Source organism: Stegodyphus dumicola, chromosome 12 (genome assembly GCF_044657685.1).
Source record: "Stegodyphus dumicola isolate Sdum_Otavi_A_Nest chromosome 12, ASM4465768v1".
Taxonomy (NCBI): Eukaryota; Metazoa; Arthropoda; class Arachnida; order Araneae; family Eresidae; genus Stegodyphus; species Stegodyphus dumicola.
This window is the reverse complement of record NC_140779.1, coordinates 71,757,474-71,785,331: the sequence shown is the minus strand read 5'-3', so window position 1 is coordinate 71,785,331 and position 27,858 is coordinate 71,757,474. Positions and strand designations below refer to the sequence as shown.

General features: G+C 34.1%; 1 protein-coding gene across 1 annotated transcript in view; it reads left to right on the top strand.

The window, feature by feature from the left end:
- LOC118182154 (uncharacterized) overlaps positions 1 to 21,920 on the top strand; it is a 120,802-nt gene extending 98,882 nt beyond the window's left edge. Inside the window, exons 11-13 of the mRNA XM_035351468.2 lie at positions 2,837 to 2,935; positions 7,925 to 8,048; positions 21,363 to 21,920. Coding sequence (XP_035207359.1) covers positions 2,837 to 2,935; positions 7,925 to 8,048; positions 21,363 to 21,764 — 625 coding nt within the window. The 3' untranslated portion in view covers positions 21,765 to 21,920. The remainder of the gene's footprint in view (positions 1 to 2,836; positions 2,936 to 7,924; positions 8,049 to 21,362) is intronic.
- The last annotated feature ends 5,938 nt before the right edge of the window (positions 21,921 to 27,858 follow it).

Sequence of the window (27,858 nt, the reverse complement as noted above, 5' to 3'; positions counted from 1 at the left end):
ACACTACTGATTACTCGGTATATTATAGTGAACAATATGTGTTCACTGGGTCGATCATTTTGTCTACGCTTTTATGCACAAGCGCGATTTTTGGGTAGTTATGTCAAATTATTTAGATTAGTTTTATTATGAGGATAGGATTCTTAAAATATTTATATTATATATCATTTTTAAGAAAAATTTTTATAGACCGCCTGATATTGTTTCAGCAGGTCCAATTGGACCTCCAACGGGTCATCTGATCTCAGGTTAAGAACCCATGGAGTTATGTACAGCCGTATCAGAGCAATGGCTAATTGGACGGCCAACAAGTCGCAGAATAGTTGCCAGTTTTTTTGTTTCAGCAGAGGATGACGTTAATCTACCTCTCTATAGTTCAGTTCTGCACTTTTGCAACGTTCATTCTGTCACATAACACACCCTAGCAAGTAGTGACATATTTTGCATGATTCATAAAGTTTTCACCTTACCTGTCGTGCCGATTGTCGGTCATGTTCTTGTTAGAATTGACTTTGTTTTCTTTTCGTTTTTCCCGCTTAGAAAACGCGACGTTGTAAGCCGTAAAATACATACAGCTCAGTAAAATACATACAGACTAGATACTTTATCTGTTTTTCTAAATTTTCTAACTGAGAAACTAAGAATTGATACATATATTCTGGCACCTGGCATATAAATTGATACATCATATTAGTTTTCTGCCACCTAGCAGATACGATGCCAGTTATATCAATTAGCGGTAATACTCCCGACATTTATGGCGTGATCGCTCCTTTTACGTTCTATTAGCAACTAACTCTATTGTGCGGTGCGCCCTCTGGGTACAAATCACTGCAATCACCGAGGAGGCCAAAACACAATCGAAACGTTAGTTACTCATGAATATTTTCATTACACCAAAGAGATGAGAGTTTGTATATATTTTAATTTTAGAGAAATATTTTTTTGGCAATCAGAAAACGCTTTGCATATTCGTTACACTTTAACTGTAGACGGCACTAACAGGTGCGACCTTATTGTGCAGTATATTTTCATAATGTATGTGGTTATGGTTATGCGGCACTGACCAGGCTTCCGACCTAAGGTAAAACCGAACGGAATGATGCCTAATCAATGAAAAAAAAAAAAAAAAAAAACAAGCAGCCACCACAACAAGGCAATGGCTGAGAGACCAAGTGCCATTAATTGCTCTTAATCAGGAATGTCACAGAAAAGTACTTTACAAAAATGATTACAGGACATCTTGCATACGCTGCTACATATGACAATAAGCAAAACGTCAATGTATAATAGTATAGTACAGTAATATAGTGCATTTAGTAGTAAGATACATGAATTCATAATTCAATGGTATTCCATAGTATAATGCCTTAATATTATGAGATAGAGCTATGATAAAATACGAATAATACTATAAGTTAAATACGACTAAATGTGAAATGCGACACATTCAATTTATGTTGTTTGACATAATAACTGTAGCAATGCAAAACGTTTTATAACACATAAATAGTTATTTAAGAATGATGTAAATAGGTGACAACAAGCAGCCACCACAAGAAATGAGTGAACCAAAATACTATAATAAATTGCGTTAGATGATTACATTGGTTGTTTTAAAACAGTGCCCCACTTACTTTACACAGATCTTACAAACATTACAGCAAGTAAAGCGTTACATGAAATGATTCAATGAAACAGTTCTACTATATATAAAATGACAGATGATAATAATTAAAAAATATACTTAACAGAGAGTTCAGTAAAAATATGCAAAGTATTATAACAATTAAATCAATACTTGAGGTGTTTATGATATAAATAAAAAAATAATAACAATAAATAAATAAATAAAGATACTCAAAGTAAATTTCTAGTAACTCGGTGCAAATATTGCAAAGTAGTAAAATGGAGAGGAAAAAGGGATGCGCATTTAATTTTGGAGGGGAAAAAAAAAGCATACATGAAAGTATAAACAAGGAAACTGCAAACTTTAAAAAAAAGTAAGAAGAAGAGTAAATATTGCTTAAATATGTATTATATTTCATTATGTAGGAGGCATATTGCTTGATTCGCGTAGGTGATAGAGCTTCTGGTTTACCTACCATTGGGCTCTGGCTCGAATCCCGGAGAAGAACTGTGTGCTTGTAAGCGAATAATGTTTGCGTGGGATGATTGAGTTAAAATGCTGACGAGCCGAAAGTCCTCTCTAGAGACTTGGTGATAGGGGAAGAGGAGTGGGAGATCCTCGGATCCGTCTTCCTGGCCACTCTGCGTCAAAACTGAGACGGAACTTCTAAGTTCTGGCCGAAATAAAATCGTTGCTTTTAGTGATTCACTTTGGGCTTTCTCGGTGATGACCGATGGGTCTTGACAATATCCGATGATTGCATGATGTTACAAGTGCCCAGCCATTTAAAACAAGAAGATGTAGGAGATATCTTATGTATAGAGACAAATATTGTCAGTATGCCTAATATTTTCTAGTACGTTTTAGAATAACATCATTAATTGATAAATAGAACAATATATCTGAAATATATAAATATCGTGGAATGATTTCGTAAACGTTTTAAGCGCAAATTTTGTAATATTTTAAATGCAAGCCTCCTTGAGATTTGAGGCGAAGTATGTGAGTAATAGTTATCGATATATCATTTGTAATAAAAACGGTTATCTATTTTTAATGCTTTAAATTGCTAGACACCTTTACACACATGTCTCTAAAAACAACTGTTTAGATTCATTCTAAAATATAAAAATATATTCTTTTCAATGCATGTTTTAAAGTTTTCTGTTATTGCAAATGTGATTATATTTTTTTTTCCACCTGCAGTCTACGAAGTAAGAAGGTTGATCCCGCAACTGATATGTTCCCTCGATTTGCCAGTCTGAGATCCCACTCCGCAACAGAAGAGCAGATTTGTTCTACAAAGTATGTTTTATTTTTATTCACAGCGTTTACTGTCATACCTTAATCACGATAGAGTGAATCCTGTCTTGATGATCACTTCCCTAATGCAACCACCTCTGTAAGTCATCAGTACTTGTCAGGACATAAACAAATATCGGTACTGATAGTTAAAATACTATTCTGTAATACGGGTTTCTGCAGAAAAATTCGCAGGAGTGGCAAACATTGGACACAATAATTGCATGATTGAAGTTTTACTAGCACCAAAGAGGTTATCATTCTCGATCTTCTTTGTATACATATCTATATGTAGAGAGAGAGGAAAAGTAAGAAATTTAGAACCAAATCCAAGAGGAGGGCGAATTCAATTATTATTTTTATTTATTTATTTATTATTCATGTTTTTAAAAGTGGGAGTTATAGCGCTTGTTCTTAGAGAATTTTTGCAATGTTTCCGATAAACTTGAGAAATATATCTTTGAAGACACAAGTAGGAGCAACAAGTTGGAAGTTTGCGATAACGAAGCAGAAAAGCAAAAAGCGACGCATTCAGAAGAAAATGTGGGAGACAGTCAAAGCATTTTGATTCTCGATAGAAATATTTGATCTGATTGATAAAAGGTATCTGCACTGCAGCGTTATGTAAGTTCGTATAATACGGATTAATTTTTGAAATGACGCAGTTTAGACTGATATATTATAAATAGTTACTGTTTTAGGACAGAAATAGAAAATGTTCAAATTAAAATGAAGAATAAAGGAGCTTTTGCCATTTAAAATTAGAAGTTTGCTTTACATATTTTATCTTATATATATATAAGTTTTGTGACCGTTTAAGACTGTTTGCCATAATTGGCTCAACTTATTTCTCACCAGTATAACCCTGTTTAGCTTTTTCCCGAACAAGGAGCAAACCTTAACGTTTTCCGATATTAAGTGTAACTGTTTCATTACTTTGTCGCACACTTTTAAAATGGCTTCAGAAAAGAGTGAAAAGTCTCCTTATTTTTCATCCTTTTTCATCTTTTGATTGTATGAATTTTGACTCAAATTGTTTATAGTTATTAATTATAATTATTGAAATATTTATTGTCTTATTTGTATTTTGAGGCTTTATATTTTTTACCATCTTTTGTTTTTTCATTTACGATTTGAACTTTGGTATTATTGCCAACATAGTGGATCTGTTTTACTTTGAATTTATGCTATTTCATTTTAATAAAACTTAGAAACATATGAGGTGGGTTTTGTAAGAGATCAACAAAGTTTTTTATTAAATTACATTTAGAGTATATTTTGAAGCACTCGCAGACTACGGAAATATTTTTGGATTGCAATATAAATGTGACTTATTAATGTGCTTCAGTTTGACCTCCCTTTCCATGACAGTGTGTAAGCTCAATGTATTTTTAATTCGTTGCATTTTTAGTGTTTTTCAAGCTTTTTTTGCATTTTATCTAAAGTTTCACCTAATTTTGGCCTAAAGCTCACTTTTTCAAATATCTTTACAACAAAACCATAACGAGAAGGAAGTGAACAGCTTCTGTTGGTCAAAAAGGCTGGAGCCTCATGGGCGAAGTCCAAAGGAAGAAGTCTGTCTTTGCTGCATTGCCTGCAGATCTTGGCTGAGCATAATGGAAGGCCTTCCGCCTTAGGTCACCCTTCCAGGAGATTACTCTCCCGACGTACATCGCCCGTTCCGCCCAGGTACACCCCTCGCCGGCTAAGAGCACACTTTGAGGCGACCTGCAGGACTTGAAGGGGTTGGTAACAGACATATGAACGATTCAACAGCAACAGACATATAGACTATTTGATTTCAAAGGCCCGTAAGCGCCTGAACATCCTTAAATATCTAGCAGAGTTTGAGGAGCTGATGCAAACACATATATTGCGCTAATAAGATCTATTCTAGAATATGGCTACCCAATTTATTCCTGCGCATCTGAAACCAATCTTAAGAAATTAGAACGTGTACAACTGAGTGCCGCTCGAATTATTCTTTGAATGAGAGAACTACAAACCATAAATTTTTCCTTTTGAACTAAGTTATCATGCTGAAATGCGTCGTATTTTTGCTTCTCCGCTTCGCTAATGCCAATTTGCTGCTCCCGGCTGTCTTGAAAATTATATTTTACAAATTTAATTGTACCGATTTAATTCTTCAAAAACAAGCACGACTGCGCCAAGTTATTTAGTGCTGTGCAATAAAAATATTTGGCTAACGACAATCAAAAGGAAATATTAAAATGACACGTCTGAAAGTTATTTCTTCTGTTATACTTCAGCATTATCACTCCCAAGAGGTTCAAAATTATTATTATTATATATTCATATATACATATATATATAATCTATTTCATATATATAAGAAAATCGCACCATTAAGGTTTGAAAACCCTCTGAATCCTTCAAAACTTAATTCCAATTATTTTATTTGGGAGGTTCATAAGTAGATATAGAACACAATATTATGCATATTGGGTTCCCACATGCTCTATGCAAAATTGTGCACACATCATTGAACACATTTTTTACACGACTACAAAGGGAGGGCAAATGACCCCTTTGCTCCTTCCTACGGGCGCCTATATTTTTTAGAACTATCAAAATCGGAACAATAAAAAAATTTTTTTTAATTTAAATCTCTTATTTCCTTTGAACTGAAATATATTATACACTGCTGGCCTCCGTAAATGCAACACCCTGAAGGAAGCAAGCAAATAACATGAAATATACAACATGCATTAGCGGAGGTTAGATATGCAAATGATTAGAATTTCAGCGCAGACACACATGACGCGCGCCTGTAGCGCCACTTCAGAGCGCTATTTATAAGGCTTGGAGTTTTCGACGGTTTCAAATTCGGTAATTGTCGTTTTCTTGTGGGTTTAAAAAAGAAAAAAAAATCAATTATTCCTCGTAGTAAATAGCGATCATCGTTTGATCAAGTATCCGAGTTCGATAGAGGAAGGATAGTGGCCTACCGAGAGTGTGTATTATCTTTCAGAGAAATCGGTAGTCGTGTTAGACAAAACCAAACAACGGTAATGCGGATACGTGACCGTTGGATGCAGGAAGGGAGAACGGACCGACGTGTTCGATCAAATCCACCTCAGTGCACCACTTCATGTGATGACAGGAACATTGTGCGCATGGTAGTGACGGATCGCTCAGTCACATCACGAACCATAGCACAGCACATTCAGTCTGTAACGCATCATCCAGTGTCTGCGCGTACCATTCGACGCCGTTTACAGCTGAGTGGTCTGTCCGCAAGACGTCCATTGCTTTCTCTACCCTTGACGCAGAACCACAGACGTCTGCGCCGCCAATGGTGCGATAAAAAGAAGGATGTGGACGGCAGAATGGAATGAAATTGTCTTTACTGACTAGTCACGCTTCTGTCTGCAACACCACGATGGTCAGATTAGAGTCTGGAGATACCGTGGAGAGAGGATGCTGAACAGCTGCGTTATGCACCGCCATACTAGTCTTGCACCGGGTATTATGGTATGGGGCGGTATAGGATATCACTCTCGCACTCCTCTAGTACGCATTACCGGTACTTTAAACAGCCAGTGCTACATCTCCGAGGTGTTCGAGCCAGTTGTCTTTTCTTACCTTCAGGGCTTGCCCACAGCCATATTTCAACAGGATAATGCGCGACGTGGCACGCCTTGTCCAAGGGTTCTTCGTCAATCGCCAGATTGAATTGCTTCCCTGGCCGGCTCGCATTCTGGATCTTTTGCTGATAGGAAAACATGTGGTCCATGGTTGCTGAACGATTGACCCAGATTACATCCCAAGCTACCACACCAGATCAACTTTGGCAACGTATCGAAGCTGCTTGGTCTGCTGTACCCCAAAAACACATCCAAAGTCTCTTTGAATCAATGCCGAGGCGTGTGGCAGCGGTGATCTTTAACAATGGCGGCTACTCTGGCTACTGATTCTGGAAGGAACCACACTTCACAGAAGTCTATAAATTTAATCATTTGATACTTAGTCAAGTTATCTACTAAATAAATTTTGTTGTGATATGTCTTGTCTTTCTTGGTGTTGCTATTTGGGTGGCCAGCAGTGTATATTAAATAAATCAAGAAGTTACATTTTCAGTTCTTGCTATAACAGCAAATCTACTTTTGTAGAAAAGAGAAATTACTCATTTCTGAATAATTAATGCTTAATAATTTCTTTCTCAGCACAGTGTGATTTGTCTTGTAAGAGGGTCTTACCAGTGTCCGAGCAGTTAAAAACTGCTAAATATGATTTTATGGTTGGGTTTCGTGGTTTCCTCACGTGCAACGTGAGTACGAGCCGCTTATCCTTAGAAAATCCTCCAAGAAAGCTGTACTTATCTTAAATAGATAACCCTCGTATCCTTTGCCATATTCAAATAACCAGGCAATTAATTATTGTATATGGTTGATTTTGTGGCTATGATAAAGCACTTTTTATGTGACTCACCATATTCCTAAAGTAGTTATGCTAATTTATTTTCATTTCTTGTCTACGCAGTCGGTAATATTTAACAAAGACATCGAATAAAGTCAGCTGAAAAGTAAAAGTATTCAACATTCCAAAAGCGCATAAAAGGGAAAATAAAAATGGCACAATATGCAAAAATCCTATCCTATGACTGTACGCATCCTATGACGATCACATACGCCCATGCGTTGCGAATGACAACATATGGGCGAAAAGAAAAGTTTCCTCCAGCCTCTAATTATTTAACATACGGTCATATATTCAATGATTAAATGTATTTATATATATATGTTCTATCATCCCTTAAAATTTGTGTCATTAATTTTTAAACACCCTATGTATTAGCATAAACAGAGAATCCCGAGAAGGAATCCGATGCCTCTCCAGAAATCATTCAAGTCATATTTCGTAATTAGCACACTCGCATAAGGTGGAAAACTCACAATATTGCAAAGACTATGATTGTCTTGTTGCGTTCAGTTTAAATAAATTGATAACATTTTGTGTTACTTTCCGTAGGGCAGGAGATGAAGACAGGCGTCCCATATCTGAAGGAGAACAAAGAATACTCGGTGTCATTACTGATGATGGGAAGCTGATCACCAGGCCACCACCCAAACTTGTTTGGGAACAAGATGATGAGGTATGAAAAACATATTATTTAGTCTACAAAAATGCTCACAATTTGAGCTACAACTGCTCCGTTTCTCATTTTCATATATTGCTAAATGTTCCCATCAACGGTGTATTGGCTAACTCCGCAGAATACGCGCAGTTCGAATCCAGACGAAGAGCTTGGCTGCATGCGTGTTTTCCGTGATCTTAATTATGGGTAACAAGAACATGAGCCAGTTTCCCTCAAAGCCATTCCTATTTTTGGCAGATAGCTCTTGTGTTCTTTGCCCTATTCAAATATTCTAACCATATTAATTTAGAAGTGAAACAACAAGAATCAGCGTTATATTTTCAAATTATCACGGGACTAGTTTCGATGGTTTTACGAACCATCATCCTCAGCTGCTAAAGCGCAAATGAAAGAGATGATTAGATAAGATAAGAATGGCTGGACAAGAGTTAAGATACTGGCGCCATCTGTTGATGCAACGAGAACTAAAACATAATTTTCTTAAAGGGTGAACGCAAAGATGGATTGGAATAAGGGTCGTTAACTAGAACAAAAAGAGTTTTTTTAATGTGAAATACCTCTACAAAATCTAATTCATCAAAGGAAGATGTTTTTTGAATAATTTTGGCTGCAAAAAAATGAAAAGTATTATTTTCGGACCAACAATGCTGGGCAACAGAAGACTTCTATGTTTCCTTTTTCTAACATATGCCTCATGTTCCTTAACGCGAAATTTTAAGGCTCTCTTAGTCTGACCAATGTAAATTAAACCACACTGGCAAGGAATTCTGTAAATTCCCCAGTAACTCATATCCGGAATAGGGTCCTTGAGTATAGAACTCGGAATTTTATTGATAGGAGAATAAACAAACGAAAGTTAAATTTCTGTAAAATGCGTGCACTGTTTCACGTATTTTACAGAAATTTAATTTGGTGTGGTTTAAAATTTAATGCAGTTCATCCTCATCTGAGTTTAGAACTCCAGGCCTTTATTAGGCAACCACCCAATCGTCAGAGTTTGGGTAAGGACAGGCTGGAGATTCTCAAGTCATGAATGAAGGGAAAAATATTGGATTTTATCTGGAAGAACTGTTTCGTCTGTTTTGTTTCCTTTAAACTCAATTTTTCATCCCTACTATGCAGCGTTGTAATGCGTAAAAGAGCATGTGAAAGTGTGCAGAATTTCAAGAAACTACCTATTAACCAAACTCCTACATTGTTAATAGCTTAGACACACTCGACATCAACAGCCCCTATTTCAAGACTCTTCTAAGCTTAATTTGTATTAAATCTATACCTGTAGACGGAGAGCCAGACTTTTAAATACTTCACTACACTAGCTTTTCTTCAAAATCATTATCATTTGCTAGCTTGTACTTTAAATAACCATATAAAATATTAGAACAGTTAACTTTTGCGAAAACCTTCACAAACATTCTTAATGGGAAACGTTAAAATTCATTTACGTGGTATATTTCAAAATTTACTCAGTTTTAACTTTACATCATAGTACATAGAAGCTGCTAATATTTATTCTGCAATTATGGCAAGATTTTTCGCGATACAATCTCTTTGATTAAAATCACAGCAATGTATTTATATTAAAAATAAAAGTCTTTCAAGAAAAAATGCAAAATTAAACTGAAAATTCTTCTTGCTTAACAAAACTAGGGTGGTCTCGCTTGAGGCAAAACTCAAAATAACATAGCAACATAGCATAACATTGCATTGAGACATAAAATCAACTGAATATTTAAAGAAAATAAATTAACTTTTCATTTATCTTTGTTCCTTTTAAATTCATTCATCCTTTTCCAAAGAAACTTGTGCCAGGATGGAAAGGCACTTGGTGTGATTAACCCGGATTTTCCTCCAGGGCCTCTGATTCCTCGACTCGTCTACTGGTCGTTTGCGTTTCTTTTTCTGGTCTCTTATTCATATAAATTTTAGCTTGGGCTCTCAAAATTCAAAAAAAGCTTCCTCTCTAATTGATGTGCTACCGAAAAATTCCTCTGGTTCGCCTGGAATTTCCACTAACTTAGTTTGTTGTCACTCAGTCGTTTGTAGCATAAATTCTAGCTTGGCTGACCTAACTTTTTGCTTTTTAAAGATTCATCGAATTTCGGCTTTTACTTTTCTTTTTTCACCATTCCTGGCTTTTTTTTCCCCCTGGGTTACAACCCCTGGAACTCTACACGGAGCTACGACCCTAACTGCAACAGACAGAGCCAACTAACTTTAAAAACTAGTTAACGGTACCCACATCAGGCCTTTCAGTTTTGTTCTGGTCTGCAGGTCTCTCTTTCGGCAAGGAGCAGCGGTGACAACAGCCAGTCTTTTGTTATAAATCATTCTTATTATGATTTTACTTCTCATTTTAACCTATGACGCTTGACATAAAATCTACCTGGCTATTTACTAAACCTCTAGATTGAGCAAGTAATGAGACATAAAAAAAATCCAATATGAAACTATAACTATAGTAAAACGTAAATAATATGTCACTTATCTTCTTTCAAATATGCTGAACTATTATAAGTGTAAAATATTTAATGCTGTTTGATAAATTTCATAAAGTATATTTTATACTCAAACTTACTAATAATTATGTTAATTATGTTTAATAATAATGCATCCTACTTAGGGATCTATTTTATTTTTTGGATGGTATTACAAAAGTAAAGTTCAGGCATAGATAATATTTTTAATTGAATTTATTAATTTGCTATTTGCTCATAGGTCCTTAATTTTTTTCATTAATGGTCTTTAAAAGTACTTAATTTCCATGTGCAGAAATGTGTATGAACCCTGACGGAGTTACACTTGATCTGTTAATGCTACTTTATTCGTATAACCCTAACAAATATGAAGTAAGTTATCGCTATTTCTGAGATAAATGTTAAAGTCTAAGAAAGTTATAATAACAATATTTTTATTTAATCAAAACTTTAAAAGTACGACTTTGCGAGAGCAACCCCACTTTGTGGGAAGCAGATTAAAATAAGAACAATCAATAAATTCTAATCAATCAATCAAATAAATAACCTTTCCTGAAACACGATGCATCTAAGATGATACCCCTTGAACTACCTCCATATAAGGTGAGAAGGCCGAGCGATGCCCATGGAAATCTTTAAAAGAAGGATTTAAGGAACTCACTTGCGGGAGCCTCAATTCCGGAACACAGGCATTTTAAGAGAAGCGGAACACCGGCGGCAGTCAAACCTGGAGTCCGCGGAGACCACCAGGGGGAGGCAACGTATAGACTCTGTTTCTATGGCCGTCAGATTAGCCCACTCGGATGGCCGAAACCACTACTGCCCAGAACAGCATAGGCTGCCTTTTCTGGCGGTAGGAACCAGGTTCGCGTTATTGTGCGCCGCTACTGTTATAGTATAATACTAAGTTAATATATTTATTTTATTATTATTCCGCTTGCTTCACCCCTAAATGGGCACTACAGGTCAGTCATGTTATTCTGATCGTTACTACAGCAACCTATTTTGGTTGTTAATCTTTTCAAACTTATTAAAGATAAACAGATTTAACAATAGTTATTACTTTCGTTGGGTGCTCCAACTTACAATTTTTTGGGAATGTTAGTATAAAATTAGCAAAAAGGGTTAGTTAGCTTAGAGATATTTACATATATACATGAGTTGAGGTTTGCTGCCTTTACATTTCGTCAGGTGCCTAGACCTGGTTATCTGCTATGATTATGTTTGTCTTAGAATAGACATACTCTATTCTATACGCCCGCTGTATACATACTCTATTCTTACGCCCCGCTGTCCGTAGTAATCCTGAAGAAGATCTTTGAGACTATGTGATCCCTGGAGCTGAGGAAGAAAGGCTCTGTTGGGAGAAGTGAGTGGACAGTTGTGGGTGTAATGTGAAACGTCTGCTGAAGAAGCTGAAGCACCGCAGGCGCATTTTACGTTTTGATGGCAGAACCTGCTGAGGTACACGGGAAATCTTCCGTGATATGTGAAAGCTTGTTGTAGATAGAAATCTGTTTTGAGCCTTTTGGTGCAAACCACGGGAAAGATGGAGCAGGTATGTCGACCGGTGTCTGAGTCGTCCCAGCGAACTTGCCAGATGAACAAAAAGGCGCTAAAGATCTTGTGTTTGGCAGCGACTATGGAAAGTGGCATCTCTGAGTCGATGAAGGGGTGACATGTGGCCTCTTTAGCTAAAGAGTCGGTCCTTTCGTTACCTTGGGTACCTTGATATACGTACCCAGCATAGAGACACTTGCCTGGAAGAAGACAGGGTAATAAGCACTTCTTTTAATGAAGAGATGTGGAAGGCTTGTGTGCCGTTCTTGTTCAGTGCCTATAGAACGCTCATGCTGTCCGTGTAGAAGCTGATGGATGTAAAACTGGTGTTGCCTGCCCAGAGAGCTGCCTTTTGTAAAGCGAAGTACTCAGCCTGGAAAACTGAGGCGTGGTCGCTAAGTCTGAACTGTGCTGAGTGAATTTCTGTATTGTTATAGATACAGAAATAGGATAGGTTGCATCTACTTGCTCTGAAACTTTAGAGCCATCAGAAAAGATTTCTAAGTTCTGTCCTTTTGGTAGATGTTTAAGCCATTTGATAACTTTCGTGAGAGATGGGTGGACGGGAGTATAGTGGCAATGTGGTTCTAAGGAGCGCTGGTTTTTGAATGAGGAGTCATCGAGCTGGAAGGAGGTCCTTAAAATGAACTAACCTAGAAGTAGCACACTCAGTTTCTGCTTTGAGATCTAAGTTAATGTATGTAAGCCCAGGAGATGAAAAGACACATTTAAATACTAAGTTAGAAGCTTACCTGCAATTCATTAAAGAATCGGCTGCGAAAGACCGCAAAGAGAATGGTTATAACTGCTTAGAGCTGACAAAATCTAACCATGTAGCACGAAAATGTCAGAAATACTCTTTTCTCTCAGGATCCCAAAACCTCAACTTAAGTACACAGAACTAATTTGCGTTCTACTGTGGTATATGAAAAGGAAACATTATATTGCGAAGACCGAAATCATAACAACTGCTTAATTTTAACCCTTAGCCTGTCGAGTGATTTTCTGCGAATCCCTTTAAAACTGTCACTAGTTTTGGACCGAACTTCCCGTAAAATGTCGCGAAAATAACCCTAAACCTCTGAAAATTGTCAAGAAGTTCTTTTGTTATTTCCCATCCCTCTCAGAATTTTACTTCAATGATTCCGTTGAGATTGATTACACTAGATATTGTTCGGTAGATGTGAGCTCTCAAGAGAATTGCAAAAGGCTAGACTCTCCGTGATGACCATCTTAAGGGTCAGGGTACAGCTGCGAAACTTAAAAGTTTCCTTCCCTTAAACAATCTTATCTCTACATATCTTCTCTACATATAATAAAAGAAAGAGTCTGTCTGCGTGTGTGCCTTTCGTTCGCGCTGCGCGTAAGCTAATAGACCCACGGCTACGAAATTTGGTACATAGGTACATCTACACAAGAGCCACTTCGAAGCGATTTTTTCGAATTCGATTTTTTATTTCATGTTTTGTGACGAAATCGTGTCATTTTGAAACATAATGGGCTATAGGAAAGCGAGATTTTACTCTACACCATTTTTACATCGTCATGAAACGTAGGCACTTAGCTATTTTACGAACTTAAAATAAATTTCGTGTTTCAATAAATCGATTAAATACGAATTTATTTAACAAAGGGAGCTTAACACTTTTTCAATGGGATTTTTTCTAAAAAAGTTTATTTTTAAAAATGTACAGTTTATTTTTCTTTGATTTTTGGACACGTTAAACTTTCAACCTTGCGAATGCTTTTACAAAAAGAATTTTGTAAAAATGATAATATTTTGTATTTTTAAAAGATTTTTTAAATGAAGCTTCCGAGTACACTTCTCACATCTCACATCTCACATCTTTAAAAATGTGATTTTGGCGACAATTTTCCTGTCTTATTGTTGATAGATTTTTGATGAAATCGCATCATTTTGAATAGTTTCATTCTTTTAGAAATATGGGTTTGGCAACAGGAGTAAAATTCTGCGAGGAATTTTATGTTTTTTGAGTTGCTTTCATGTTATTTTTTGCTTATTTCCCTGTTTATAAGATATTGAAAAGTTTTGCATGATTTTTGTTCTACGGAAAGTTGGTTAATTTTTTAATTAGGATAATTAATATTTGTATTAAGAGATATAGCTTATTTCATTGTAATTTTTTCCCTTGAAAACATAAGATAAAATATCATTAATTAAACTTTGCTTTTCAGAATTTTTTGTCTTTTGCATTCCTTTATTTTATTTATTGCTTATTTCACTGTTTTTAAGATATTGAAAAGTTTTGACTGATTTTTTTAGGAAACAAAGTTCTTAACCTCCTCTATACCATTTGAGTTCTTAAGATTTTGCAAAGGGAATTTGGTTAATTTATTTATTAGGATAATTAATATTTGTATTAAGGGATATTGCTTATTTCATTGTAATTTTGTTTTACGTAATAACTTTTTTTATGAAGTTGTTCTGCAGAGTAAAATCCTACGCAGTTTTTAAATTTAACGTTTGGAGTTCCCTTCAGCCATTTTTCCGGTACATTTAAAAGCCAGACGAAGGCTCGCAGCGAAGCTGCTAGTTTTCAAATAAATTGGTTTTAAAATTTATCCGGTTATATTTTAAATTATTACGAATTTTTAACCTAAGTAACCTAAATCTATATGTCACTGATTATCACCGGAATTTCAATGCAGACTGATTAAATTGCTATCACTAAAATTATATTCTGACAAATATCTGGTGCAACTTTCATTCCTTCTGAGATATTGCTGAAACATTTCGTATTATTTCCGATTTTCTGTATTTTTGTCATTAATTAAAAATCTTTAAAACCTTCAGCATTTTCCTATAATCTTCAACTGCATGCAACTAATAATTATTTTAAATAATTTCTTTTTTCCTTAATTATTACGTAGTTTTAAGAGAGTAATAAGCGAAACATTTGGGTGTTTTCTAAGGATGATAATATTAATATTAAATTTGCATTTTACTTTTTCATATACATTCAAGATATTCAGAAAGGGAATTATAACTTGAAACCGTTTTCAGTGTATCATAAATTTATTGATTCAAATTAAAAATTCTTGCTTTCCTGTCCAAGAAACACTAGTAAATTTTATCTGAAATAGGAAAGATGAGACATATTAATAACAAACAAAGCAATTAATTTGGAAGTCAAGGAACAAAAAGCAGCGTTATATTTTCAAATTTTCACAGGACTAGTTTCGATGGTTTTACCGAACCATCATCTTCAGCTGCAAAAGCGCAAATGAACGAGATAAGATTTAATGAAAATTAGATTGCGAAAATTTGAAAATATAACGCTGATTTTTGTTGTTTGACTTCCAATTTAATGTTTGTTCGGTTTGTTATTGTATCTTAATTAAACAAAGCAATGTTATTACTTTATTAGCTTACAATATAATTTATTCAATATGGTATTTTTGTAAAGAAAGAGTGTTGCTGTACATTTGGTAAAGTAAAAATAAGAATTTCATTTAATAATTATAAAAGTTATTACTTATTTAATAATTAATCATAAGAATATGAATAATTAAATATTTTTTCGGAGATATATTTTCCGGCGATATTTTTTTTCTAGGAATTCCAGCATACATTTTTGAAGCATTGTGCTCTAAATAAATGTCTTGTTTGAACATAGCATTTATTGTTGACAAATCTCCAACCAAAGGAAATACCTTACTAGGGAGGATATTCAAACAAAAATTTTTATTAGAATAAATATTTTCGTTATTTTAATGCTACTAATAATATATAAACAAACAGTAGTTTAAGTTCACTATAGTTGAGTGAATAAGATTGCTGGATGTTGGTAGTTTGTTGTTGGCAACCGAACAGTTTAGCTGCTTGTGGTCTTTATGATTTTCCCGATGCGTAACGTGAATTCAAGCTAATTTTATTTAGAAAATTGCCCACGAAGGTGTACTCTTAAAGCAGATAACCCATGAATTCTTAAAAACTGTAAAATATAATCTGTGGATATTTTCCGTTATACGATAACACGAAGAAAATGATTTCCTATACGAAACATATGATCAGCGCGGTTATTGCGCGCCGTTTAATTAAATGCATCCATCTTATTCCTTACAATTAATTTTCCTTTTTCAAAGAAAGTTTGATTTCAATAAAATGTACTATTTACGATGTGTCATTTTATTTTGCTCGTTTTTTATGCAAATATTCAAATTCAGATAGATATTGCGTAAGTTCAGAAAGCCAACTAGTCTCCAAGCGGTAAGATAGCTGAGCACCGGTAAATTCTAGCGGCTGCATGGGAGGCTTAGGGGTTTTTCATAATTACAATAGATTGTGAATTAACAGTTTGTTTCCCACAAAAAAACATCTACCCTGAAGACTTCCTTTCCCTTAGAAAAATAGGTCCTGTGTGCTTTATCATAATCCAAAATCTTAAGCGTATAAATCTTTTATCATAGCCGATGATGACGATAAAATATCTTCTATCTGATGTGTCAAGTTAGCATAAATTTCTAACGAAAATTGTTTGGCTCATGTTACCCTATAATTAAAAAAAAAAGATTCAAATCGGTTTTTAGCTTAAACAGTATTTTCATTATTAATTATATCACGAATTTTATCAATAGTATTCTTAGTATTAATTGCAGGCATGTATTCAAGAATATAATATACACAAAGCTGTGTCTAATGATTACGGCTAATTTTTATATAAAATTTTATAGTATAAAAATTTAGGTTAATAGGTCAGCCATATTTGAAAGAGTACTTCTGTATTATAAGAAAAGAGAGAGAGAAATTTAAGAATAAAAAAATTTACCACGAAGTAATATCAAAATGCACTAGAATACAAAAAAGTACAATACTATTTCATGTTTTGTGGATATACTTAAAGACAGAAACATGTTTCAGCTGTATTCGTTCATCGGAGAAAAACTTTTCATATGAAGCTATTTTTTTTTTTTTTTTCAAATCTTTCACTATGCAAGAAATACAAAAGCAGTATAAGAATTTCTTTTCTTAATACCCAACCGAAGAGCTGAGAGGACGTACAATGATTAACATACTATGGGTGCCTTGAATTATTTTGCTTTACATGCAGTTTCCTTATATATGTAAAACAAAATAAACTTTCACCCATTCCAAGATTTCAAGAACTCACAGAGAGAGAGAAAGAAATATCTATAACAAATTTTATTGCTGTCTGACTGATTGCTTCGGAAACGTCTTCCAACTCAAGCTTTCAAGCTATTCAAATACGAACGCTTCTCAGCAAAGCCATTTGGACCGCATCTGCTTTGTTAAAGAAAACCTTTTGGAGGTAAAATCATCCACTTCATCAGGTTTTCCAAACAAAGCAGTCAGTGGTCCTGTTACTACCTGCTGACCTAGAGAAATTTCTCAGAAACTTTTGTTCGAAAAAAAACGAGTTTTATATTTTTAAGAATTTCCATTCTGACAGCAAGATTTTGTTATTTTTCATATATAGATGAAAAGAAACTAATTTGTTTTTAATAAAGAAGAAAAAAATTAATAAGCTTATTTAAATTTTTTACACAGCACCAAGAAAGGAGACGAAATTTAATTTACTTTATAAATATTTTTCTCAGACAATACTTTAGTGTTTTTCAAATTACGAGAATAGTGCGTTAGTGCATGCATTTTCAAATCAGATTTATTTAATTAATATAGATGGATATGCCGAACAAGCACACTTTCGCACACATACACTGTATATTAGTACATACATAAAAATGAAATAAAATTTGAAAACAAGCAATTTAAAAACTACTGTATTGAAAAATTATTGAAAATTTGTTTTTACCTCATTTTTTTTTTTTTTTTTTTTTTTTTTTTTTTTTTTTTTTGTTATATACATTTACTTCAGTTTTTTTATATGCATTTACTTAATTTTATTTTCTTATATGCATTTACTTAATTTTATTTTGTTATATGCATCTGTTAGTCTTTTTGAAAAATTTTTAGATTTTTTGAGTATGGCAAAGGAAACGAGACCTATCAGCCGAAGGCAATGAATGTCTCCATGGACGACTTTCTAAGTAAAACGTACTCATGTTCATGTTACACATAGGGAAAATCACAAAATTCAACCAGTTCGTTTGTTTGGGTTCGAATATGAGTCGAAATAGCGATAATCAGATATCTTAGCCAGGAGGCCATTGATTGGGTTTGACAGATTTGGAAACCTAATAAATAGTATTTAATAAATATAATATTATTAAACAAATCAGATTTATATAAACCAAATAAAATTCTTATATCGAACACAACTAAAACTCGATATAACTTACACTGATAAATTGATGTGTAATAACACTGATAAATTAAAATACTAAACTGAATATACATTAATTCTACATACATAATTTTTTGTAATGTATTTCGCTGGGAATGTCTGGCCGAAAAATCCTGATTATATATACCCTTATTTTAAGCTTGTCACATATCTGATGGTTTGACTTTTACCTCAAAACACAAAGAATCCACAAGATTCAGTAAAATTAATAACTTTATTTCCCTGTTGAAAATTCTCTGAATCTTTTCAAATATAAAAGCACACGCGCCAAGCAGTTTGCTTTAAATAAATATATGCAGCAACAAGAAGATGCGCTTTTGACAGCAACTCGTTTCGAAAATCGAAATTTTTCTAAATGTAAGAGATTTGTCGCTTAAATTAATTTTTCATTAAAAAAAAAAAAAAAAAAAAAAAAAAAAAAAAAAAAATAGATTCGCATATTATTAAAAGAATTTTATTGATAATTCAGATTCTGAAAACAAGAACATTGTTGTTATAAAAAACAAAGAAAAAATAAACAACATACTTCATTCAACGGGGGCCAACTTTGGCGCATAAACTTTTCAACATAAAAATATTTGAAGCATGTTATGGATAAAGGTTTATTTGATTATGGCAAAGTACTCGATGGTTATTTGCCTAAGGTGAAGGATGCCTTCGTTCGAGGACTGCCTAACGGAAATTGGCTTGCATACATGTTACACATATGGAAAACTAAGAATATCATCCTGGCAACCAGCCCGTTTGCCGGGATTCGAACCCCGGACAGAACCACCAGTTTTTCCGTTAGACTCCGCTCAGTCGCTGGTGGGCTGTCCGATAACGGAAAAGTTCAAAATTTCATATTAGAGGAAAAGTGGTAGCATAGTATAATTCGAAGTTATTGCCATTTCAGTAATGTGAAGAGATTTCAAGAATGTTTAATTATTTTATTTAGCTTAGGACAAACTAAATAAAATAATTAAACATTCTTGAAATCGCTTCTCTTAACATACTGGTAGTTTGACCTGCATTCAAACCCCCGTGAACAAGCTGATTGCATGGGCGTTTTTATGGTTTTAACTTTTTGTAGGGCGAGATTGTTTCCCTTAGAAAATCTGTCACGAAAGCATACCTTCCCTTAGACAGAATGCCTTCACGTTCTTAATAATCTAACAAGCCAAACCAAACACAACCCGAGCGAGGACTCGTAGTCAAGGCATGTCATCATGAAAAGCTAACTAAAATTGGCTCATATTCACATTAAACATGGGCAGCAAAAATTCGCTAAAACTGGTATGCAGGCAATCCATTCGTCAGGATTTGAACCCGCTTCAAACTATTAGTATCCAACGATTTTACCGCTACTTCGTTGGCGGCCTTTTGTAGTATCTGAGAGAAAAGTAATCGCAAAGACACAATCATTGTGTACCGACGGATGAATTAAGTTCGGAATTTAAAGAATAACTTTCATTCGTGCTATTGCTGTTAGCATTGACATTTGGACAGATGTTAATTTATTTTAAATTCTTTTAATGTAATTAATTCATATCTTTAAATAATTGATCTTCTGACTGTAATTTTTTGTGCGCAGTATATCTAACCCTTCCGTACACTAACTGTTTTAATTCATTTACACTCCATTAATTTTAAGAGATTTTATATCTATAGATTTCTTTCCAAAAATGTTTCAAGGATTACATATTTTTTCTTTAGATTTCAAAACATTTTGTATTTAAAATCTTAATAATAAAATTTTTAAAACAAATATTTCTAGAAATTCCTTCGTCGTATTCATTTATTCCATTTAGTTGAAGTTTCGAGTAGAATATCTTCCTTTCAACATTCATATAATTTTTATATGTCAGTTCGCCATTTCTACGGAGCATAGAGCCACACATACGAGTACAAAACTCAGGCATGCTGAAAGTACAGTTTTTAACATTTAAGAATGTAAAAAGAAGAATATACCATTATAATAACGCGCATTTGAAATACGAAGGCAAACAAGAAAGCTGATTGCAACATTTTATATTTTTTCCTGACGAATCAGAAATTGCAATCATTTTTCAATACAAAAATAAAATATTTGATTCTATAACATATACGCATAAAGGCGTCCTCCGTTACAATTCTTATTTTTTCTTGTTTCTACTAAAATTCGACAATGTACTATAACAACATCGGATCCTGTTTGACTTTCATTTGTATAAAGTACCACAAGGCAAACAAATGTAAAACGATTTATCTTCTTTCGCAAACTTTTAGTCGGCACACAGATAATACATACCTGCTGTCTGACAAAGACACTTCACTCTAAGGACTTTTTCCTAAAGTGCTCTTTTCAAAGAGACTTCACACCCTATTAAGACCTTTGTGTCAGCTGACAGCCGCCTGCAGAAAGGTAGGGAAAGGAAGACCAGATCGCGTCGTCTAAACACGTCTTAAGCAATCTTCGCGAAATTCGGGCTTCGTGTATACACGTCTTAAGCATTTTTCGTGCGATTTGAAATTCGTGTAAAGACGTCTTAAGCATTTTTAAAGAAATTCCAAAAACGTTTAAACACGTCTTAAGCAGTTAAAGGGTTAAATAATAACCTTAAAAAATATAAACATTTGCGATGCAATTGAAAAATTGTGACAAGTGGATATTTTTTCGAGGGCTCAAAAATCATATGCTTTATCCATAAAGGGATGATTATGTAAATAAATAGAGTATCTTCTATTTTTGTAAACTTTTGCCGAAGTAATTGGCGCAAGTCTGGCGGGATCTTCACTAACTTTCATAGTCGATGGGAAGGTATGTGAATACCCATTTATGTTTATGAACATTTAAATCTAGAATGGGAAGAAGAAACTGATTGTTAACAATAATGTGTCTTGAAACCCTGAAGTAAACACCACTTCATAACAAAATCCGTTAATATTTTTACATTATACTTTGTCTTTATAATTCTTTGAAATCCTGCTCACTTTTCATAATTCCATCTTCATGATTTCTTTCGCAGCACTCATTGAAACATATTGATAGACCTGTTGGAGAAATCACGGAAGCTCGGAACAGGCACTTGAACTTTTTTCCTTTCCATCAACAGAATGTCCGGCATCTTCCTTCTGTTTCTACCTCTTCGTCTTTGCCTGTCTTGGATACTCTGCAAGAAACTCTCCAAGATACAGTAATACCGTCCGCATCTGCTATCAGTCTTCTAAGAGAAGCGGCATCGGAACTTTACCTTGCTCATTCTCCGAGGATTAACCCCGCTGTAGTAGACGAATATGACGAAATAGACGTCGTCAGTGCCCTGAGGAATGGAGAACCTGTTGCGACGCTCATCCAGGCCATCAAAGACGAACTTCAGAAGTTCAGTGGTTCGATTCCAGGATCGAATACTGGTGAAAGCCATGCGTGAACTCCAGATGTATGAACTGCAATTTTTGAAACAGAAATAAAGCTTTGGTTTCACATTTCTAAGATGTAACATGCTCCTAAAGACCTTAATTAAAATATGGATCATTGTAAAATACTTTTTAAGGCTTTACTGTGAATAAAGAATTTGTACCCATTATTAATATTTGCATATCCATGGATTTTCAGTGACAGGAAATACAAAGTTTAACACTTGGAAAACACGCTTTTCTTCCAATGATTTTTCTTTTTAAAATCACTTGTATTTTAAAAGTCACTAATTAGATTTTCTGCACCTCATTTAATGTACACCGTGCCCTCAAAAGTCATTAGCTGGCTTTTATTATCGTAGCCGTTGCTCCTAAGCGTATACTTCCAGTTACGGAAATGTTTAAAATGAGACAAATATAATCAGGTTTTGGAATTTTTAAATTGAAAGAAATCTGCTTTGTAAAAATAACGAAATATAATTTTTTATATGTTATTTGGGTCCTTTTACTTACATTTCGGAAAATTTTATACTCGTTATAAAAAATAAATCGCCAAACATGTGACTCTCGTACAACAAAAATTGGCCAAGGTATTTGATGCTGCAGTAGGAGATCATACACAAAATTAAAAAGCGGAAGGTTTTATTTCTATATATCATTAAAAATAAAGTAATAGTTTTGAAAAATGTTTCATCATGTAACGACACCATTTCTGTGCAGATTAATGTCAAAAATATAGAGCAATATAATTTTTTTATTAATATCTTACTCGCAGAATCTTATAGAATTCATGTTCTGTAAAACATTTGAAGATTTCAGCATCTTCACATAGCCAACTCGTAATATCATTTGCATTATTCCAGAATGAAAAAATATTTGTAGTTTGATTAATATATTGTAAGATTAAAAGAATAGGATTTTAAAGTAATAAAGTTTCATGAGAATATCAATAACGTATTTTTAGACTGAAAATTCTAAATTACTAGCGTGAAAATTATTTTGGTGTACCAAATGTAATAAAATTCTAAATTAAAGGCGTCAGATCACAAAAGAATATCATTGAATAATATTTAAAAGAAAAAATCTGTAGATATATTGTAGAGATCTTTGTAAAATTTTATTTCAAATATATGCCGCTGATAGCGGATGGTAGATAGTTTCCATCAATAGAGCACAAAAGCTGAAAGTCGTAATGATGGTGCAGTTGGCTCTGTTGATGGTCTCCTGTCTCCTGTAAAGGCATATTAGGTATTTTTTTAAAGCAGGAACGTGAAAAATGAGCAACGCCCTTGTCGGGAATCAAATCTCTGGAATACGCGCCCAGCGTGCTGACCACTACACTACGAAGGCATTCTAAGAAGGCGGGAGAAATACCTTATAGATCAACCTATAATTGTTTTATGTAGCACTCTAATTTATTTATTAACTGACTCTTCCATACAATCCCTAAGCATATTCTAATTTATTTATTAACTAACTCGCCAATTTTTTGCCGTATGGTGTCAAACTTCTTTTGCTTTATTCATATAATGAATGTAACATTTTTCTGACTATAAATATATTGGCCAGAGGAACGAATAAAAAGTTAGGTTTTGTAGTTTGTGTAAACTTGTATAAAAGGAATTTCTCTTGGTCTTACTACGTATTGGAATTAATGAACCTGAAATAAATAACACGTACAAAGTCACGGACTGGAACACTGTCCAAAATCATATCAACCAACATCCCCCCCCATCATTTGGCCGGTTAAAACAATCAATGATATCTACCAGGCAATTTTAAATGTCAACAAGGGAACAGAAAACGCTCTTAAAAATTTTACCTCTGAATTCAAGGGAAAAACACATCATTTCAAGCCCCCGCATAAAATTAAAACCGTCATCCAATCACGTAACAAGGCTGCGCAACATCTGCACCTAATCACGTGACCCAGCCATCAAAGCGGAAATTAATAAACTCAACAGGCACATCAAAGGCATGACTGAAGAACAACCGTGTCAAACTTTGGAATGATAAAATAGAAAAACTTAATGCAGTAGATGGAAAATTTTGGAAATCACTTCGCACCTTCAAAGCAAATAGAACTAGCAACAAACCACATCAGGCCCACTCCGGATACAACAAGGAAAAAGAAGATGTGTTTGCCAAACAGTTCGCTAAGTATTTCACACCTAATGATAGCAACTCGAACCCAAGTATTATAAACCACGTCAACACTTTTGTTGATAACTGGCTGAGTCAACGCAGTGCTACTAACCTTCCTGTCTTCACTTTCCGGCTTGAAATCAACTCTATCATTTCTAAACTTCCCAACAGGAAAGCCCCAAGCAAAGATAAAATCTCTAATTCAGTGATTAAGCAGCTACCCAATAAAATTATAAACAAACTCTGTAGCATCTATAACGCGTGTCTTTTCTTGAGCTATTTCCCGACGGAGTGGAAGCAAGCAGTTGTAATCCTCATCTCCAAGCCGGGAAAAGGTAACATGAAGGTGGATGGATTCCACTCTATCAGCCTGCTCCCAGCGTTGGGTAAAATTATTGAGAGGATAATCCTTAATAGATTGCAGCCTGCCCTGAGCATCCTCCCAAACTAACAATTCGGTTTTCGGAAGTGGTTATCCACTGCAATGCAGCTAAATTATGACTGTGGAATTTGTGAGCTCTGCTATACATAAACACCAAATTACTGCTTTTATTATGCTAGCCGTTTCAAAAGCTTTTGACCGCGTCTGGCATAACGGCCTCACTTACAAGTTTGCTTCCCCAGATCTCCCTAGGGAAATGGTTAAGATCCTGCATTCATTTCTTAATAACCGTTCCTTCTGTGTAAGACAGGGAGACCACCTCTCTGAAAACACCTTAGTTAAAAGGGGCCTCCTGTAAGGTAGTATCGTCTAACCAATTCTCTATTAAATATATGTAAAAGATTTTCCCATGCTTGGAAAGCAAACTGTATCACTGCGTGTCTGTTACGCGGATAACATCGCAATTCTCTCCAGCTCTCTTAATCCCACACATGCCATCACAAGGATCCAGGCATTCACACAGGAGGTCAAGGAATGGTGTCAGAAATGAAGGACTTTAATGAACACATCAAAATCGAAACTACGAAATCAAATCCACGAAGGCATGCTAAAATATGTATTGATGCCTTTTTGATACTTTACAGTCTGAAATTGTTTCTGATTTTAATGAAGAAAATCAAATGAAAACTTTTAAGAAAGTCCAGTTGATAAAAAAATGTGAAGTCATTAGGTTATTTAGAAGCAGGAGATGTGAAAAATGAGCAAGCCCTCTCCGGGACTCAAAACACGGAATACGCGCCAAGTGTGCTGATCACTACACCATAAAGGCATGCTAAGAAGGCGGGAGAAATACCTTGTGAAAGACTTTTAAAGAAAGTAGAGCGTCAGACCCTTACATCAGATTTTAATATCTGAAACTAATCTCGTAACTCTTTCTCCTAAATATTTTTATTACCTTCCAAATCCATATTTATGCAGTATTTGTGCCCCATTCCTGGCAAGTGATGATTCGCCCAAAACCAGTACGGCTCTGTGTTGTACAGATTCATTTAGATTTAATTAAAAACTTTTTAAAGGTACACATTGTAAAATATAATATTTTCATATTATTTAAATCAAACCAAAAAACTAAATCATATTTATGTTAAACTTTTTTTATGGGATTATGGCAAAAGCTCAAGGGCTATCTGTCTAAGGGAAATGATGCCTTCCTGAAGGACGTTCTAAGGGAACGGGCTCGTATACACGTTATACATGGGGAAAACCACGAAAACGCCCATGCAGCCAGCTCGTTCGAGCGATTTAAACTTCGGATCTATCAGTGTTCAGCGACTTTATCGCTCGGCCGCTAGTGGGCCTTTTATGTTAATGAGAAGAATAGAAATAATGCGTGTATCTCATGTTGCCTCTCTTTTACCTCAAAACGTATTTTTCAAATCCTCATCTTTGTTCTATAAAATCATATTAAAATAATTCCAAATGCCTAAGTTAAAACATGGCTCTGATTTCATTCTATGTTTGCAGAAATTTGTTGATAGCAAAGAATCTTTTTGTCCACGCTACTATCAAGTTTATGCATCTCTGGTATTTTTTTTTTTTTGACGCTAATCGCTTCACTCTAATAATAATTTTTAGCTTTCGCTTCGATTATTATATATTAATTATTACTGCTTTCAAGACAGTGTACAATAAGTGTTTACTCCTCGTATGTGTTTGAATAAATAAAAGAACCTATGAAGTTTACCACATAAATAACTTAATTTACCCTATGAATTATACTAACAGCATTTAAGCATTGCTATGAATGCTATGGCACAGAGTATATTTTGGAAGCGAGTAATACAGATTTCCTGTAATTCAGCTTTTGTAACAATAATTCTTTTATGAACTGGAATTATCAATTTATGCAAATTTGTTATGCTTTTGCATAATAAACTGTGTAAAACTGTATTAAACTTAACTCTAATTGTTAAGAGAACAGATAAATGCATTTAGAAAATGCAGAAATATTTAAAATAATTGGTTCACATTAATCATTCAATGAAACGAATTATACGACATTTTTACTTAACACAATCATTTGAATATATTGAAGTTCTGCAGTGTAAGAGAGTTATTTTTAATTTATAGTTTAAAAGTTTCATAAAATTATAATTTATCAATGGAAAAATAATGGTGAAAGCGAATAAAAATTTTGTACAGCTAATATGACTAAATATAAATATATATGTTTTCTGAAATCTAGTTTCCGGAACCACGTTTTTGATCTACTGAGTTGTGTACCCATAACTATTCATTAAGTATTACAGATAAGCAACGAACCATAAATTTGAAAACTAAGGTTGTAGTTAACTAATTTGGAAGCTATGATTGTGTTGATTTACAAGAGCTTTTACTTCAAAACGAAACACTTCTTTATATAACAAAATCTTCAAACAGGTAAATATCCTATAAATAGTACTAAAACGGTTTTTCTTTCATAAAATTATCAAATTAATTTAGCTCTTTTTCGGGAAGACGAGCAATTAAGAAAGAGAGAAAAGAAGAGAAAACAATAAAGCTGAACAATTAAAAAAAATATTCCAAGCCAAATAGAAGTTTTTAAAAATATTTCTGTTTAGAAAGAGGAGAAAAATGGGTATTAATTAAGAAATATAGTTATAAGAAATACAGTTATAAAAATTGCAAGCCAAAGTTTTTTTTTTTTTTTTTTGAAATATTTCTATTTTGAAAAAGGCGGAAAAAAGGTGTTAAATTAAGAAATATGGTTAAATTTTTAATAAGTTATAATAAGAACTCAAATTTTAATACAATTTAGAAATTTTGGAAAAATATGAAGCGTCTTTAAACATTAAATTCTAATATACGAAAGCAAAATTATGTAGCTTCTAGACAGGTAATACTCAAAAGTATTTGCAATGTAATACGGTTAGAAAATGACCATATGATCACTTTTGCATGATATATAATACGTTCTTCATTTCCTGTACACTATGATTTATACAGATATGTAATAAGCATAAATGGATAGTTATATAACCTTAATAAGGTAAGATACAACCTTAGTACGATAAGAAAATTTCAAATGATTGTACCGAATACTTTCAATAATTTAAAAATTTGGAATATTACTGAAGTATTTAAATACCTTGAAGAGTATAATTGCTTACTGAATCATTAAAACATTGTTGTAGTTACCTGTTCTCTAAAATCCCTCTAATCATTTTAGAAAAGTTATCCAGTGTTGGGTGACATCCACTTGCATCTTTAGTGACATCACATTCATGGCACTTTATTATGTTACATTCATGTCACTCTATGGCATTATTGACTTCACAACAATATCATAGTGTAACCTCACGACAACGTCGCAGCATGACTACGCATTAATGTCACAGTGTGACTTCACAACAATGTCACAACGTGACTTCACATCAACGTCGCAATATGACGCTGCAAAAAGCCGACATTAAGCCATTCCTACAACGTTACTGCGACATTGAGATCGTCACAGTGTGACACGTTTGCAATGTCACAGCGATGTCCCGTGCTGTTGATGAAAGCTTCATTTCAGCTTCTTA